Source organism: Filicampus tigris, chromosome 12, assembly GCF_054856515.1.
Source record: "Filicampus tigris isolate MCC_2025a chromosome 12, RoL_Ftig_1.0, whole genome shotgun sequence".
NCBI lineage: Eukaryota > Metazoa > Chordata > Actinopteri > Syngnathiformes > Syngnathidae > Filicampus > Filicampus tigris.
This window is the reverse complement of record NC_141228.1, coordinates 3,631,102-3,646,321: the sequence shown is the minus strand read 5'-3', so window position 1 is coordinate 3,646,321 and position 15,220 is coordinate 3,631,102. Positions and strand designations below refer to the sequence as shown.

Here is a 15,220-nt window from a genome sequence, read left to right as displayed (position 1 = left end):
TACGCTGGCCTTAACATTTTTAGCTGTAATTCTTTAGTGGGTTTTAAAATTGAACCAAAACTATACACTATGCAGAGTTGCACTAATACAATGAAATTATCTATGAATACGAAAAAGAAGTACTTGTATACATATTTCACTCTTCTTGGGCACCAAGACTTTTTTTTTAACGGAAGATAGTGAAATCAGAGGAGTAAATTGGGCAAATGCTCTGTGCTAAAGAATACTAAAATAAACACTTGAATTGGTTTTTAATTTTGTATTAATTTAAACTTTATCAAAAAGGTTTTGTTATTCTTTTCACTAGTGTGCATAATTTAAAAGTAGTACATTGATCTACACAATCAAAATGTGGTATGCACCTGTAACAAAAAAAGGAAGACCTTTTTTTGCACTATAACAGTATATTACAACAACTTAATTATGGATTTTATTGTTATGTGACGCCGATGAGTGGCACATATGTTGTTTTTGTGTTGACTGCTGATATTTCCCAGTTCATGAACGCATCACTCCATTCCCAAGTGAGAGAGAGAGAGAGGGAGCAAGCGTGCACTTCCTGCTTCGATGTCCACCACGGTCATAAACACACAGAATTTTGGTTGTTAATCAACGCGAGTTTACTGAATAATGGCTGCTTAATCCATAGAAGATGCTACGACGTGTTAGCGTACCAAATAGGAGCGTTACATCAAACACACCGTAACATGTGTATGCTAACTGCAGCTAGCTTCTAGACACAACTGTGCCTATGTCAGATATGAAATCAGGCATAAGCCATAACTTGCTTCCTTTTTTTAAATGATTGGGCATCCCCCATCGTGCTGCCATGAAAGGCAGGTTTGCATTGTGTTGAGTATATTTGGTGAAATGCGCCGTAACTTTCGGACTCTGTTGCCAACACGAATTAGCCCTTACAGTGTAAGGCTTACACTACTTTACCCACAATGCTTCTGTTTACATCACCCAGATTATCACCACTGCGCATGTGCGTTGCAGATAGGAAAACAGACAGCGGGAGAAGAAGCGAGATGTGGCAGTCTTGAAAGAAAAATAATGTGCCAAATAAATAAACGCCACGTCGACGATTAAAATGAATTCTCAGCGATTTTGATCGTCGGCGTGATTAGTCGACTAATCGTGGCAGTATATACATAGTTTGTATACAATGACGATATCGACAGCTTTGTTACAGAATAGGGGGATGGTATTTACCACTCGATTTTTAAAAATTAAAAATAGTGCTTCTCTTGCACTGATAAAAAAAAGAATTAAGTTATTTTTACATCTTCGATTGGAACAGTAATAATTAGTAAACTCGGGCCAGTTTGAAAGCCACATGTCTAAGTATTCAATACTTTTGAAATTATGTTTCTATTTGCAACAGGGGCTGAGATATTGATTATTTTCTAGGTGTTGAGTTTCCGGGAAAACTTCAGGTTTTAGCGGGTAATTCCAAAGACAACCTTAGGTTTTAGAGAGATGTTTAGAAAGGCGCTTTAGGCCTTAATGGGTTAATTCAAATTCCTTCCTATTATGTTTGTGTATAACAGTCGCCCATAGCAAAGGAACGTTCTGCACGTATGAGCGATTACTGTCAACATAAATGTAAACTTGATGCTTCATGTTCCAGGTGAGATTAAATTAAAGTCAACACTGTTACTCTAAACAACTTTTATTACTACTGACGATTGTCAAGCACTCTCCTCCACCTGCGCTTTTGATGACTGGGCGATATGGCTGAAAAATATATCATGATATAAGTATTTCCAGAGCTGGGCAATGGACCGTTCCGTCCCTGGGATGGATGGAAGATGAGAAGTCTTTTAAAAAGGGCGGACTAAGCAAGGGCGGAAATGGGGTTTTTGTCTGTCCTTCTATTCGTCCCTAACCAGGTCAAGTACCGGACGAACGTGTTGTGTCGGGTTCTGTTTGCTGTACGACTGGCCCTGCCTGCATAGGCAGATTGGCCCGCCCAAAGCACCATCTGATTGGTTTCTTGTGCAGTGTGTAACAGCCAATCGGCGTAAAGCCTCGTGTTTGCGCTCGGGAGTTGGCGAGTGAGTAGTTTAAGGTAATGCAGTAGACTTCGCCAAAATTTTAGTAAATGTCAGTCTACTATAACTCACTTGTAACATGACTATGAGCCCTTCTATGTCATATAAACACAAGGGGCAGTTCTGCTCGCCACAGTAAGATGCCTTGCGGCTCAAGCTGACCACTCCCCCAATGTCACACCAGTTAATTTGCTTTGTCAACGACATGGCTCCTGAGACAAGTAAAGTTGTTGATAATATTGGCAAATGGTGATTAAAGTAAGACGTGAGTGAGTGCCAGTGTGCGCGTGTCTGTGTGTAAGCCATGTAATGAAAAGCTACTTAAACTCAACTTTATTTATAGAGCACTTTGAAACAACCACCACTCCAAGTGCTGTACATGGTGCAAAAATTGACAGCAAAGTACTGCATGTGAAAGTCCGGTCTTGGAAACATGCTTATTTTTCTGGCTAGTAGCTGCGTTGAGGATTCACTTTTATGTTTTTGAACTAAAACAAAGATGTGTGAAAGCTAAACATTTCAGTTATAGTGGATTTTTAGAAAACTATTTACTGTAAGGAGATGTTTGTTTTCATTGAACTATAAGGCATGCAGCTGAGCCTGGGAGCTCCCTGCACTTTTTTGTGAGACTTAAAACAAAGTTGTCTATTTTTTTAAGACCTAGAAAAGCTTTTACATCTTGTCAATCACTAAAGTTGTTTAATAAACATGGGCTTAAAGTAGGGGTGGGCGATATGACGATATTAGATCGTTAAGCGCTTCGACATGTTCACGATCTCATAAAGCCGAAAGATCGTTTGATCGTCATTTTCTCCCCTACCAGTGCATTGATACACTTACATAAGCCTTCATTCTATGTTCATAGGATGTAAGTGTAGTGAACTACCGGAAATAATTTTTTGCAGTGTATGCATTAGCGTTGTCTTGGGACTACTTTATCTTTTTAGAGGACTCATTATTGCCATAGTCCATTCATATTTTATTTGCCCGATTTTGACTTGACTGCGATGCCGCGCATCGCACATGGCAAACACTTGCGCTAGCACTTCAAAGACAGGGAACTCCTTTACTCGTATGCCACATCTCCATCCGGAGGTGTTTAATCGAGTTAGTTATGCACAATATCATCTTATTGCAAGAGTGGTACTGAGTCGACTGATCATTTATTTGAACAAAATTACGTCACTCTCTCGTTCCGCGTGAGTACGCCGCATGCGCATGTCGTTGGTTTAGCTGCGTCTTTGTTGGTTTGGATGCTTCTTCGTTAGTTTTGCACCTTCTTCATTGGTTTCAATTCTTCCTGTTTGGCGGCGGCTGCGCTCCACCTGTTACACGCACAATGTCGGGGATTGCTTTCTGATTTATTTTTTTCTATCGAACATTATATTTATATTTTCTTTTCTTTTTCTGGTATTTTCATTTTCTATTTATCGATCACATGACTATCGCAATACATTTATCAACCAGCCCTATTGACATATAGGTTGGATCTGTACGGAAGAGCGTTCAAACTGCAAATGCATTGGATACATATCCGCTTTATATATACATAAAAAAGAGGTCCGGGTTAGATTTGAAAAAATCGTAATTGTGCTCTTCACACTGCATGAAAAAAGTGGATAAATGTCACATTTGGGGGAAAAAAAAAATCTGAATTGAGTGTGAACATATCCTAGTTAGTAGGGGTGTCACGATACAGCTATTTATTTAATCAATGTGTCGATGTGTCTCCCGTGCGATCCAACTACATGGATGGCGCTGGATTCGTTTACAATCGACGCTGGCAACACATCGATCCAATATAATTTGTATAAATTATTATTATTATTTTATTTCTTATTCAAGTTTGAATGTTATTTTTAAACTTGTGTTTGTTTGTGTGGAATTTACAAGAAAGGCCTACTGCCCGGAGACGGCTGGCATAGACTCTAGCGTGCCCACGATCCTCGTGAGGATAAGCGGTTCAGATAATGGGTTGATGGATGGGGAACCTCTTAACATGACGGTTGCCACGTATAGCCTTTGCAAATGAAGGCTTTGCAAATAAGGCCACTTGCAAATGTAATTGAAACGTAACTGGACCACGACAATTTGGTGACGCATCTCGATCAGCGCCATGCAGTACAAACAGCAACAAAACTGCCAAGAATCAACAGCTGCGGTTGCTGCGCAAGCTAATGGGACAGACCAAAAAGGTGTTGCTGCCTTATTTTTTCAAAAACTCGATCATAGATCTCCTCGTGCTCAAAGAATGACTTATTATTGCGGAGCACACAGAGAAGTCTCTTGCTGCATTTAGACCAGCTGGTAATTTTGAAAAAGAATAGGTAAGCCTTTGCCAAAATTGTTTACTGTTTCATACAGTTGTTCCTTACATAGAACAATCACAGCAGCAGTTTAATTTAATGTGAAAATGTACAAATTTAATACTTATTTTTTTGTTTCACAAAAGAGAATGTTGAATACTGTTTAGATATATGAAGCACTTTATCAAAAGGGTTTGTTTACGTGTATATTTTAATGCATAAAATGAACCAGGTTATTCTGATAATAAGTTTAGCGTATAAAAAGAGAACTAGCTTGTTCTGTTGCACTTTGTTTATGCAAGACTATTAAGACTATTAAGAGAGAACTATGAAGAGAACTAGCTTGTTCTGATATCAATGTTGTTGTTTTTTACATTTGGGAATAGGCAAGGCTGAGTCGGTCTTAAAATAAAATCCAATGAAAAAATTTTTATTGTTCATTTGGAGTTTAATTAGTATAAATTTATTTACAGAAAAGCCGTTGTAACTAGGGATGTGCGCGACTAGTCGTTTTAACAGTACGATTTATTAAACGTTTTGTATTTTACTAGTCGGTTAAACGCATCTTGTTCCACACGTCTCTGCCTCGGCCTCTGTAAACATGCTGAGCACCAAGAGAGAGAATTGCACCCTCGCCCCCTAAAAAATCCTATTTTTTTGTGTAAGCGTTCATATTACATTAAAAATGCGACCTCTGTCTTGTCTGCTGTATGAACACATGCGTCGTCAAAGTGGCCCACCTGCGCAGAAGAAGAGACGACGTCACACCCGACGTTGTGTTTGCGCAAGTAAATGTGGTCCAGCGTGTCGGGGTATTCAAGCGATTAGGTAGCAGGTAGAAATGAATACAGTATTTGGGGGAAATTATGAGGCGAGGCTTTATCATCTCATTTCATGGAGACATCACTAACGATGACGTCACGTCATAACCGTGCGTAAAAAATCAATCTGAGCCGTGTCTGAATTACTACGATCGCCATAAATGTCCACTTTATGATTCGCGTTTCAAGTGGGATTAAATTAAAGTAAAATATAAAATCAATAGTGTTACTCAAAACAACTTTGCAGCTTCGATCGCCCTGCTGCCAGCACTTTCCCTCCGCCTGCGTGGAGCATCTTGGGCTCGTCAATGTAGGTGTACAGTATATGCGACCTGGCCGTTCAGACCGCGAATGCATTGGAAAAGATCGGATACGTATCCGATCTAGGACCACATATGAAAGCGACCCAGGTCACATTTGATGAAATCGGAATTGAGCCGTTCAGAATGTCATAAAAAAATCTGATACAGGTCGCATATGGGCAAAAAAATCCGATCTAGGTCGCATTTGCCTGCGGTGTGAACCTAGCCTAACATGGTGCTTGCAAATGAGACCCTGCTGGAATGGGAGTCGGTACCATTACTCATTACATTATTCATAATAAGTGCCATGCATTGCATCGTAAAATGTATCAGAAATGTGTTTCTCTTTCAATTGTTCACCTTTATTCAGTCAGTTGTTGTTACACCAATAGAATTTAAATGAACAAACTGTCCTGAATGTTTGGGCTAAAACTAAATACACACAACATTTGCATTTTAAACTTTGAATTCAATATGTATTAAAATTCAAGTTGTCTTCCTTATAGACTAGTCAACTAGTCGCAAATAAAATTTGAGACTAGTCGGCGGGCAAATTAGTCGAAATTCCCATCCCTAGTTGTAACTATGTCATAATATTATATCAAATTGCCACCTTTTGATATAACTCCCTCTAACACTATCCTACTTGGTGCCGAATTGAGGCATTTTATGAAGCAGAGGTAAAACCAAACCCCCCTGTAGCAGCGATCACACAGATTTTTTTATTTTTTATTTAACTACTCGGAACAATCAGTGTTATAGCATAACAAACTAGCGTTCAGTTGTTTCTGTAACATTTGGCAGCTCTGCGTTGTGCCACATGAACGCCCGTTTGCAGTTTTGCTTTTCAGCTTGTTTGATTGACGTGCAAAATGCGCCATTTGGCTAGAGGTGGGCGATCTATATCGGAATCGATATCATCGTCAATCTTGCTTTCACGATGTGTAACTTTACATTATTGAGTATTAATACTGGCTCTAAAAGCATAACGACTCGAGTCAGTCGATGGCCGCAAAGTATGAGGAAATGCTGAGAATCAGGGAAGAGCAATTCTGTTGCACCACGAACCATACGGATTACGAGGAAAAACTTGGCGACCGCGCAAGCACGCTAAACAAAATCTTAAACACGCACATTCAGAAAACAGTCGCAGAGTTGAACCAACAAATATAATAAACGCAGGCACGCACTCACGCACGCACACACTCAGTACTTTAGTGAGCAAGTCAAACGTGACATCCTGGATGATTGTTTAACATTCAGTTTACACGCTTTTAGTCCTCATCATTCATAACTATCCTGTATTCCCGAGGCATGTTGTTGCACAAACTACGACGGCTTATTAGCTGACGCCAGGATAAAACCAAACATGAATAAAGTCGCGAGTCTACATATCACAGCGATGAATGAGTGGGAAAATGCACTTTTTGGTAAATTACAGTTTTGCTATTCAACTTTATTCTGAACACTGTGGCCAATGTATGAGAATGGGTGTTGCCATGACGACGTCTTTGTTTCTCTCGCCGGGTGACACTTCGTCACACGTCACATATCAAATACATTTTTTTCTCATTCTGATTGCTGTAGTTAACACCTTTTTTTTCATTCTGATTCCTTTAGTAGTTGGCAGTGGTACACCAGTACTTACTGCAGCTCAAAATCTGACATCATTATGGAATAACAGCAGAGACATTCAAATGACAAATATTCCCAAAAAGCAATGTAAGTCTATACATACGTTGTTGTTCTTTATTGTTAAATATTGTCGTAGAATATCATTGTTTTGCAAAAGCTGTATTTAGAAATTTAAAAGAGATGTTGTTCACAAACGCTGTCTATCTACAATTGGTCTGTGAAGCAAGTGCAGATTTAAAATATTTTTTGTAGAATATCGTCAAATTATCGTTGAGTTTTTTGAAAAAATATCGAGATATTTTTTTTTTTGCCCATATCGCCCACCCCTACTTTTGACTCACAATTTTGTTCCCGAGCCTTGTTGTATGATGATAACGGTATGACACTGGAAAAACATATTCCTCAATACTGTAATTCCCACGGGAAAAAAATGTTGGAACTCTGAAGTCAACTTTTAGTCCCAGAATGGAATGCATTTGACATGACATTAGTGAAATGCACAATTCTATGTTGCTGCTGACCCAGAAGCTGCAACAGTTTACCCCATCCAAACTGTTGGGCTCTGTTATAAATGTGTACGTATTTTGCCCAATGCAGCATCTTGGCACAGCCAGATGTACAGCTCCTTTAGTCCGAACTGGATCATGATTACTGGCTGTGGCTGAAAAGGGAGTCCCACTTTGTTTGGGAATGCTGATGAGAGATCAGCTGTTTTTCTTGTCATGAGATTTGTGTGTGTGAGTCTGCGTGTGTGTGTTTGTGTGTGAGCTCTGTGGTTGGGATGACAGGATGATTGGTCATGTTATTACCAATTTCCTCCACCAAACCGCCCCCGCCCCCCCCATGGGTGATGAGTCTTTCACACTGTAGTTTGTACTTTGATCAGGGGGAGAAAAACTTTGAACACGATGCATTTCGTTTTCCTGCTCAAACTGAAGACATTTCAAATGATATTTTTCCCCATTTTATTTGGAACAACTTTTGCACTTATTGTTCATCTTCGTCTTCATCTTTTTTTCTTTCTTTTTTTTAATACCCAACCACCCAGTCCCCTTTCAAATTTCTGAGCTCAGTGAGGCTGGTGCTGGTGGTTACTCTGACTCCATGGCATGGTAGGGTGTGGTGGAGTCTGGACTTTAAGGGCATTACTGCCACTGAATGGGCAGGCAGAGTGCCAGGTGTGTGTGTAACTGTAACTGTGTTGCAATGTGATCACTAGATAGTAGAGTGTTAACGTGGGTGTATTAATACGTTTCGGTATGGCATGTTCAGTTCGGTCCGCGTACCGTTTCTGATCAGTTTTTATTATTAGCGCGAGCTTACGCATGGGCGCTATTGACTGTTGCCCGCCGGAGAGGAAGGTGGCGGCACTAAAGAGCCAGTATGCCAGAAGCCGTGATAAATCATATATGCATGGATAAATGGTTTATTATGTCATACGCAAACAAGCCAGAGGTCGAAGGTCCCCCGCACACTGCCGTCTCCTGTTTGGGAACATTCTGGCTTTCCAGTTAAAATCGCCGACAGGGTAAGGTACGTGGATAAGTCAGAAAGTTGTGTGCCGACATTGCTACATGAGATCAGCGGGCAGGTAGCGCGTCTAACATGCACGGCATCATCCGACTGTGAATGTTTCTTAGACGAGGAAGCAAACAGTTTTTTTTTGCCAAAAACGTCAAACTTAAATAGCGAGATTTATCATATTGTAGCGTCTTCCAGGAACACGCCGTCAGACGTATTTTAATTATCACGTTTTTATTAATCCAAGTACAACTGCTCGCGCTCTTCTTCGTTCTCCTCTGCTCCTCTCGCTTGCCGCACGATGCATTCATGAACCTCGGAAACATCACAACTCAGCAACACACAAATCCGACCACAACACAGATAACCCAATTCGTTACAATATGCTGTTGAACATTCAAAGATTTTAATGCCTAAAAAGTGTATACAATATCATAAAGACTTTTTAAAGTTATTGTATTTTTTTCATTATGAAAAGAGTTTTAATATAGTTAGCAATAATTGTAACTGTTAATGTATTTTTTTCATCACAAAAAGTGTATATATGTACTGCAATGGCAACTTTTCTTTAACTTGAATATTTAGATGTGTCATAGACTGTTGCTGCTGAGTGTTTAAAGACTTCAGTGTCTTTAAAGCGGAAGTCAGCCCAAACATATTTTTTTCAACCTGCTGTTCCCAGCAGGCCCACTAGTTGAAAGACGGCATTCTGATTAATTTTGCGTTTGTGGAATATAAGTTAAGCAGCAAAATGCACTCGTTTTTAGCCATCTCTGGGGGCGGCCATTTTGTCTTCTGTCGACTGAAAATGACATCACAACTGCTCACAACAACCAATCATGGCTGACCTGTTGTCTGAATCTGAGCCATGATTGGTTGTTGTGAGCAGTTGTGATGTCATTTTCAGTTGACGGAAGACAAAATGGCTGCCCCCAGAGATGGATAAAAACAAGTTTTTGGGTTGACTTCAACTTTAAGAGACACTTGGGTGAGCTTAACATTGGCACTTATATAACAGGTTTAAATGTAAAAATGACATTAGTACTAAAATGCCCACCTCAAAAGACTGTAGTGATTTAAGGTCTTTTTTTGTGATTAGGTTCACGACAAATTTCCACACCCCAAAAAGGGGCGTGGCTTATGTTATGTTTTCGGTCTCAGCGGTCTACGTCCCGCAAGGAAGGCATGCTTGGTAATATTGCTCGCTTTGTCAGTTCTGTTGTCTAAAACGGTGACCGATCGCCATCAAAATGCAAATGCACATTACTACTCTTGTCCACTTCAACCTGTGAAAGTATAAAAGTGTTCTGCACAATAGTTTGGATTTATTGACAAAACGTGAACTAACTTCAGGCCGTTAAAACAAAAGGTCAATTTTTCGGTACAAAATAAGAAAATGTTTAAATGTAAAAAATATAAAGACAAATATTTAGTTATAATAAAATAAAATAAATAGTGCAGATGCACGTTGGATATAAATGAATATTAATAATCGTTTTTTACGATTGTGCCAATTTTGTAATCTTATTTTATGCTAGGGCTTCTTTTGGCCTTTTTTAGTGGACTTCCTGTAAGTGCACTACAGCACCTCTTTAGACGCATGCACATCACAGGCTATTGGCGTCTTCTTGTGAACACATGCAATTCTTGAAGCGTTTCCGAATTGTTTACAAGATTTCTTTGAGGAACGACGCCGGCTCCGTTTCGACATGATCTATGTCTTCTGCATTTGGCCAGTCAATGTCAAGAACTCAACCCGATTGAGATGCGCTATCTAAAAAGAGCATTTCACACCAGACATTCCATTAAAGTCTACACTGTGATGTTTCCATGTTGTCCAGTCAAAACATGGCTACATCATTTTGGGTGTGCTTCTAGTTTAACAAATTCTGTTGTCATTGTGAGTCATGCCTTATAAGAAGATCAGATTGCATTTCATGACCAATTTTTTGCAGAAATCCAGATCAGTCCAAAGGGTTCGCAAACTTTTTTTTGCAACTACATTGAAATGGAGCATGTTCTATATAGTACATGTCGAGGTCAAGCTTTGCAGACACTTAATAATAGTTTTGGTTTGTGTTTGAATCAAACAACATGTTTTGGACGTTTACCCAAAGCCATTCCTCAACTGCCATCATGGATTTGATGGCAATGGCTTGTAATCATGTATAGAATGAAGTTTTATTACGCTCTGAGTGAGATTATTAATTCATAGTTTTCATTTCCGTCACAATTTGCCTTTTTCTTATAGGCTTCTAACTTGATTTGAGTTAATGATTTATTCTTGCAGCTCTTGACCATCGTAGAATTGGTGATTGTTTTGTACAAAATACATATTAAAATACAAGGATGGTCGTTCTTCGTTAGAAAGCAGTAAAGAGTTTGAATGCACAACGGATCCAGCTGAATAAACTTGACATCTATTTGACCTTGCTGTGGTCATTAAAAAGTATTCGAAACTTGTCGAGAATGGGTGGCATGTTTTGATTGGATGCATCCTTCTCTCTCTCTCTCTCAGGGTTTTTTTCTTTTCTTCCTGACCTTGCACTTCCTGGACATTTTTGAAAATGGGACCAAATCGAAAGGGCCAAGCATTGACAGCTACTTTTCTTCTCATTTCCAGTGCACAGTGCAGGTGAAACTGGAATTGGGCCACAGAGCTCAACTGAGGAAGAAAGTAACATCAGAGGGCTTCACCCACGACTGGATGGTTTTTGTCCGAGGGCCAGAGAATGGCGACATCCAGCACTTTGTAGATAAGGTTGTCTTCCGCCTGCATGAGAGCTTCCCCAAACCCAAGAGAGGTATGAGAGCCACGGCGCTCACACACTCCCTCTAACACAAGACATATTTCACACTCTCATAACTAATGTGATGCACATTAGCGAATTGACTTATTTTAACAGAGGATCTAATTAACAGAAAGGAAAATCATTAAAACGGGAAGAATGAAGGAGTTCAGTGACAATATGAAGATGTAACAGAAGCTTAATGTGATTTTAATGTTAATTGCCTCATTTCGGGTATTAGAAGTTGTGTAAAGAGCATGACACACTAAACATTTTTTTGAGACATGATTCGAATTTTATATGTGCAATACATTTTATAAATAAATTAATCCAGCAAATATATTGTCCCTCCATTCGTCCATCAATTTTCTATTCTCTTTAGGGTTATGACATCATAAATGTCATATTGATTGATTTAGAACAATATTATATGAAGTATATTTATAATCAATATATTTATTCATATAATAAATTGTCAGGATAGATAGTGCCTGTGTTTACTTTCGTACCCCCATTTAAATTTAATTTCTGGATGGTGTCTTCAGAGGCACATTAACATGTTCAACGTAGTGTAGCACGGGATAGCGGTACCAGTAGCGTACCGTGATCCGTCTCGATACCTTTTTTTTTTTTTAAGACAGTATTAAAAAAAAAAAGAAAAACACACACATGCGGCTCACCAACTCTGTCTTAAAGGCAAGTATAAATACGTGCAAAGCCGCCTGTCTACCAACATGGCACCGAAATAGCACGCCTCCCTCCTTTTGCTTGTGATGAAGATGGCCTCAAGCAGTGACGCGCTAGCTACACCTCCGCTCCTCGTTGAAAAGAATGACGCTCGAAATGGCATATGGAACTTTTTTGCTTACATGGCCAACAGCCATGGCAAGCCGAACAACATGACACAGCCCGCCTGGAAGGCTTGTTTTAAAACTACCGTGGCTCGAGGTGGGAGCACATCCCAAATGACCAAGTACCTTGCTGACCGCCAGAGTTATACCACCAATTTAAAGAGCGTCAGGTTGTGATGCATTTCTAACATTCCCTCAAAAATAAGTACTGTGTTTTTTCCGGACTATAAGCCGCACCTTTATGTAAGACGCACCTATTCATGTTGAAAAATTTACTGCATTTACAGAACAATTTTCAACTGTAAATGTACACGTATGTACCTGAACAGATTCTTTCCTAACAGTGCCGTTCAACACGGCAGCAGTTTTGCTGATTAAAACGGAATAGAACCAAGAGAAAAAAATAAAGTACTTATCTTCATTTCACTGCCGCTGCCACTCCAGTTTGTCAGTTAACTTCCGCATACCAGCTAATGCAATAACCTAGTGCATAGCGCCCTCGCCTGTTGAACTCCTCCACCTGCAGTCACATCCAGTTAATGGGCAAATGTATTGTATTGTATTGTATTGAATTGTACTGTAATTCCGGTTAGAGCGCCCCTAGCGGTGGAAGAAAAATCCACAGAATGGCCGCATCGGTCTATAAGCCACATGGTCTTATATTCCGGAAAATACGGTTGTGTGAATTATTTTGTTAACAATTTGACGAGGCATTCGACTAGCTGGGAGTGGACGAGAGGAGCGTTGACAAACGCATGCACACACTCACATGCTCAAAGCTATTACGTTGAGTCATTATCAAGTAAATTAACATATTTGCTTGACAGTAATGGTGCAAATGTATTGTCAATAACAATGGATGACATGAAATGCAGTCAAATAGGAATCAAGACTATGGCATGTAATGTAAAAGCTTATAGTACAGTATATACATATATGTATATACATATATGTACGTATATATATGTCTATATATTAGGGGTGGGCGATATGGGCAACAAAAAAAAATCTCAATATATTTTTTTTAAAACTCAACGATAATTTCATGTATGTATATATATGTATGTATGTATGTATGTATGTATATATATATATGTGTATATATGTATATGTATATGTGTATATGTATGTATGTATGTATATATATATATATGTGTATATATGTATATGTATATGTGTATGTGTATATGTATATATGTATATATGTGTGTATATGTGTGTATATGTGTATGGGTATATGTATATATATATGGATATATGTGTGTGTGTGTGTATATGTGTATATATATATATATATATATATATATATGTATATGTGTATATGTATATATGTATGTATGTATCTATATATATGTGTGTGTGTTTTAGGGCTGTCCCAAACGATTATTTTTCTCCAGATTAATCTATCGACTATTTTTACAATTAGTCGATTAGTCTAACAAATAATCTAGCGATTATTTTTGAATTGACGATTATTAATTCCAAAAAACACTTCTGAAAGCTTATTTAAATTCTTTGTTTATTAAAATAAAAAATAAAAAACTTTTGAAATTGAATGAACAGTTACATCTCTTTTAGGAAGGCATCATGATGTGTGAACATGAATGAGGTATTTATCCATACATAATGATAAAACAATGTGTGCGTGCATGTGTGAACAGCCCAAGTAAAAGAACTCTAGGTTTTTTGTTTTTTTTTTTGTTGTTTTTTTTTTAAGCAGCCGGAGCAGGACATCATCCTAAATATACGATCTGCATGCTGTGCTGCGCCCAGTGTACAGAGAGCTTTCCGGAGCAGATAACTTATGTCGCGTGTTACTGTTTATAGGTACATAGAGCAGCGGAACCAATATAACATTACCTACAAGCACCAACACAATTTGACTGGAGTGAGATAGCTCCGCAAACGTTAGTTACATAATGCACAAAGTTGAAACACAACACGGCGTAACTTTGACTGCCACCCGCTGCTTCGAGAAATCAGACTTAACGATGCATGTTAATACGTCGGATAGAACAGCAATTTCAGTAAAACCGGGGGATATTAGTTAGTTAGCTGGACTTAGGATACTTCAGCTTTCTGCTTTCTCACGTCTTCCAGTAGTACTCCTGAGTGACGTCGCTTAATGTTCGTTCATGGCTGATGTACTGCTGTGGTACGCCAACTCAGCTTTACAGAGGGTGCATATGACCAACTCGCTTGACCTTTCTTTGAAGTATGTCCATACTTTGGACGTTTTTGTCCGCTTTTTTAGCGGTATCCGGCACCTCCGCCATTTCTACTGTGCGCGCTTGGTTTACAACTGACGCAATGCACGCGTTGACACATTTACGTCATCGACACTCGAGCATACGTACGTGCCTACGTATTTTACATCATCGACGCTTGACGTCGACGGTATGTTGTGCGTCCCGACGTATTTACGTCATCGGCCACGTCGACTGTGTCGACTAGTCGGTACAGCTCTAGTGTGTTTGTCTGTACATTGACATGTACTACATTATGTTTATATAAACATAAATGCAGGTATTGGTCTCATTATTAAAAAAAAAAAAAAAAAATAATAATAATAATAATAATAATAATAATCCTTCTTTTACTCTAACGTTTGAAAATAATTGAAAAAAATATATAAATAAATTCCTGGGATTGAATGGCTGAACTGTGAAAACACAAGTGAAATCATCAGTGGCAATGGATGAGTTATTATCAGAATTGGCTAATTCTGTCCAAAAAGCATAGAGGCTTTACAGCTGCATATCTCACCGTGAAAATTCATAACCTGCTCAATACTGCATTACAGTAGATGTCACACTAATGGCTCTATAAACCTCTGTGCGCATTTTCTGCTCATGACGTTTAAAAAGAATAAATAAATGGGTACTACCAGTTTTCTTAATGTTTAGTTTGCATGTAGTCTATAAAATATAAATAATCA

The 15,220-nt window shown here is 38.8% G+C and overlaps 1 protein-coding gene across 4 annotated transcripts in view; it reads left to right on the top strand.

Moving 5' to 3' along the window:
- mllt1a (MLLT1 super elongation complex subunit a) overlaps positions 1 to 15,220 on the top strand; it is a 35,064-nt gene that overhangs the window by 4,067 nt on the left and 15,777 nt on the right. For all 4 annotated transcript variants that reach the window (XM_086046930.1, XM_086046928.1, XM_086046929.1 and 1 more), the window contains exon 2: positions 11,266 to 11,446. In XM_086046930.1, the coding sequence (XP_085903056.1) occupies positions 11,266 to 11,446 (181 nt within the window). The remainder of the gene's footprint in view (positions 1 to 11,265; positions 11,447 to 15,220) is intronic.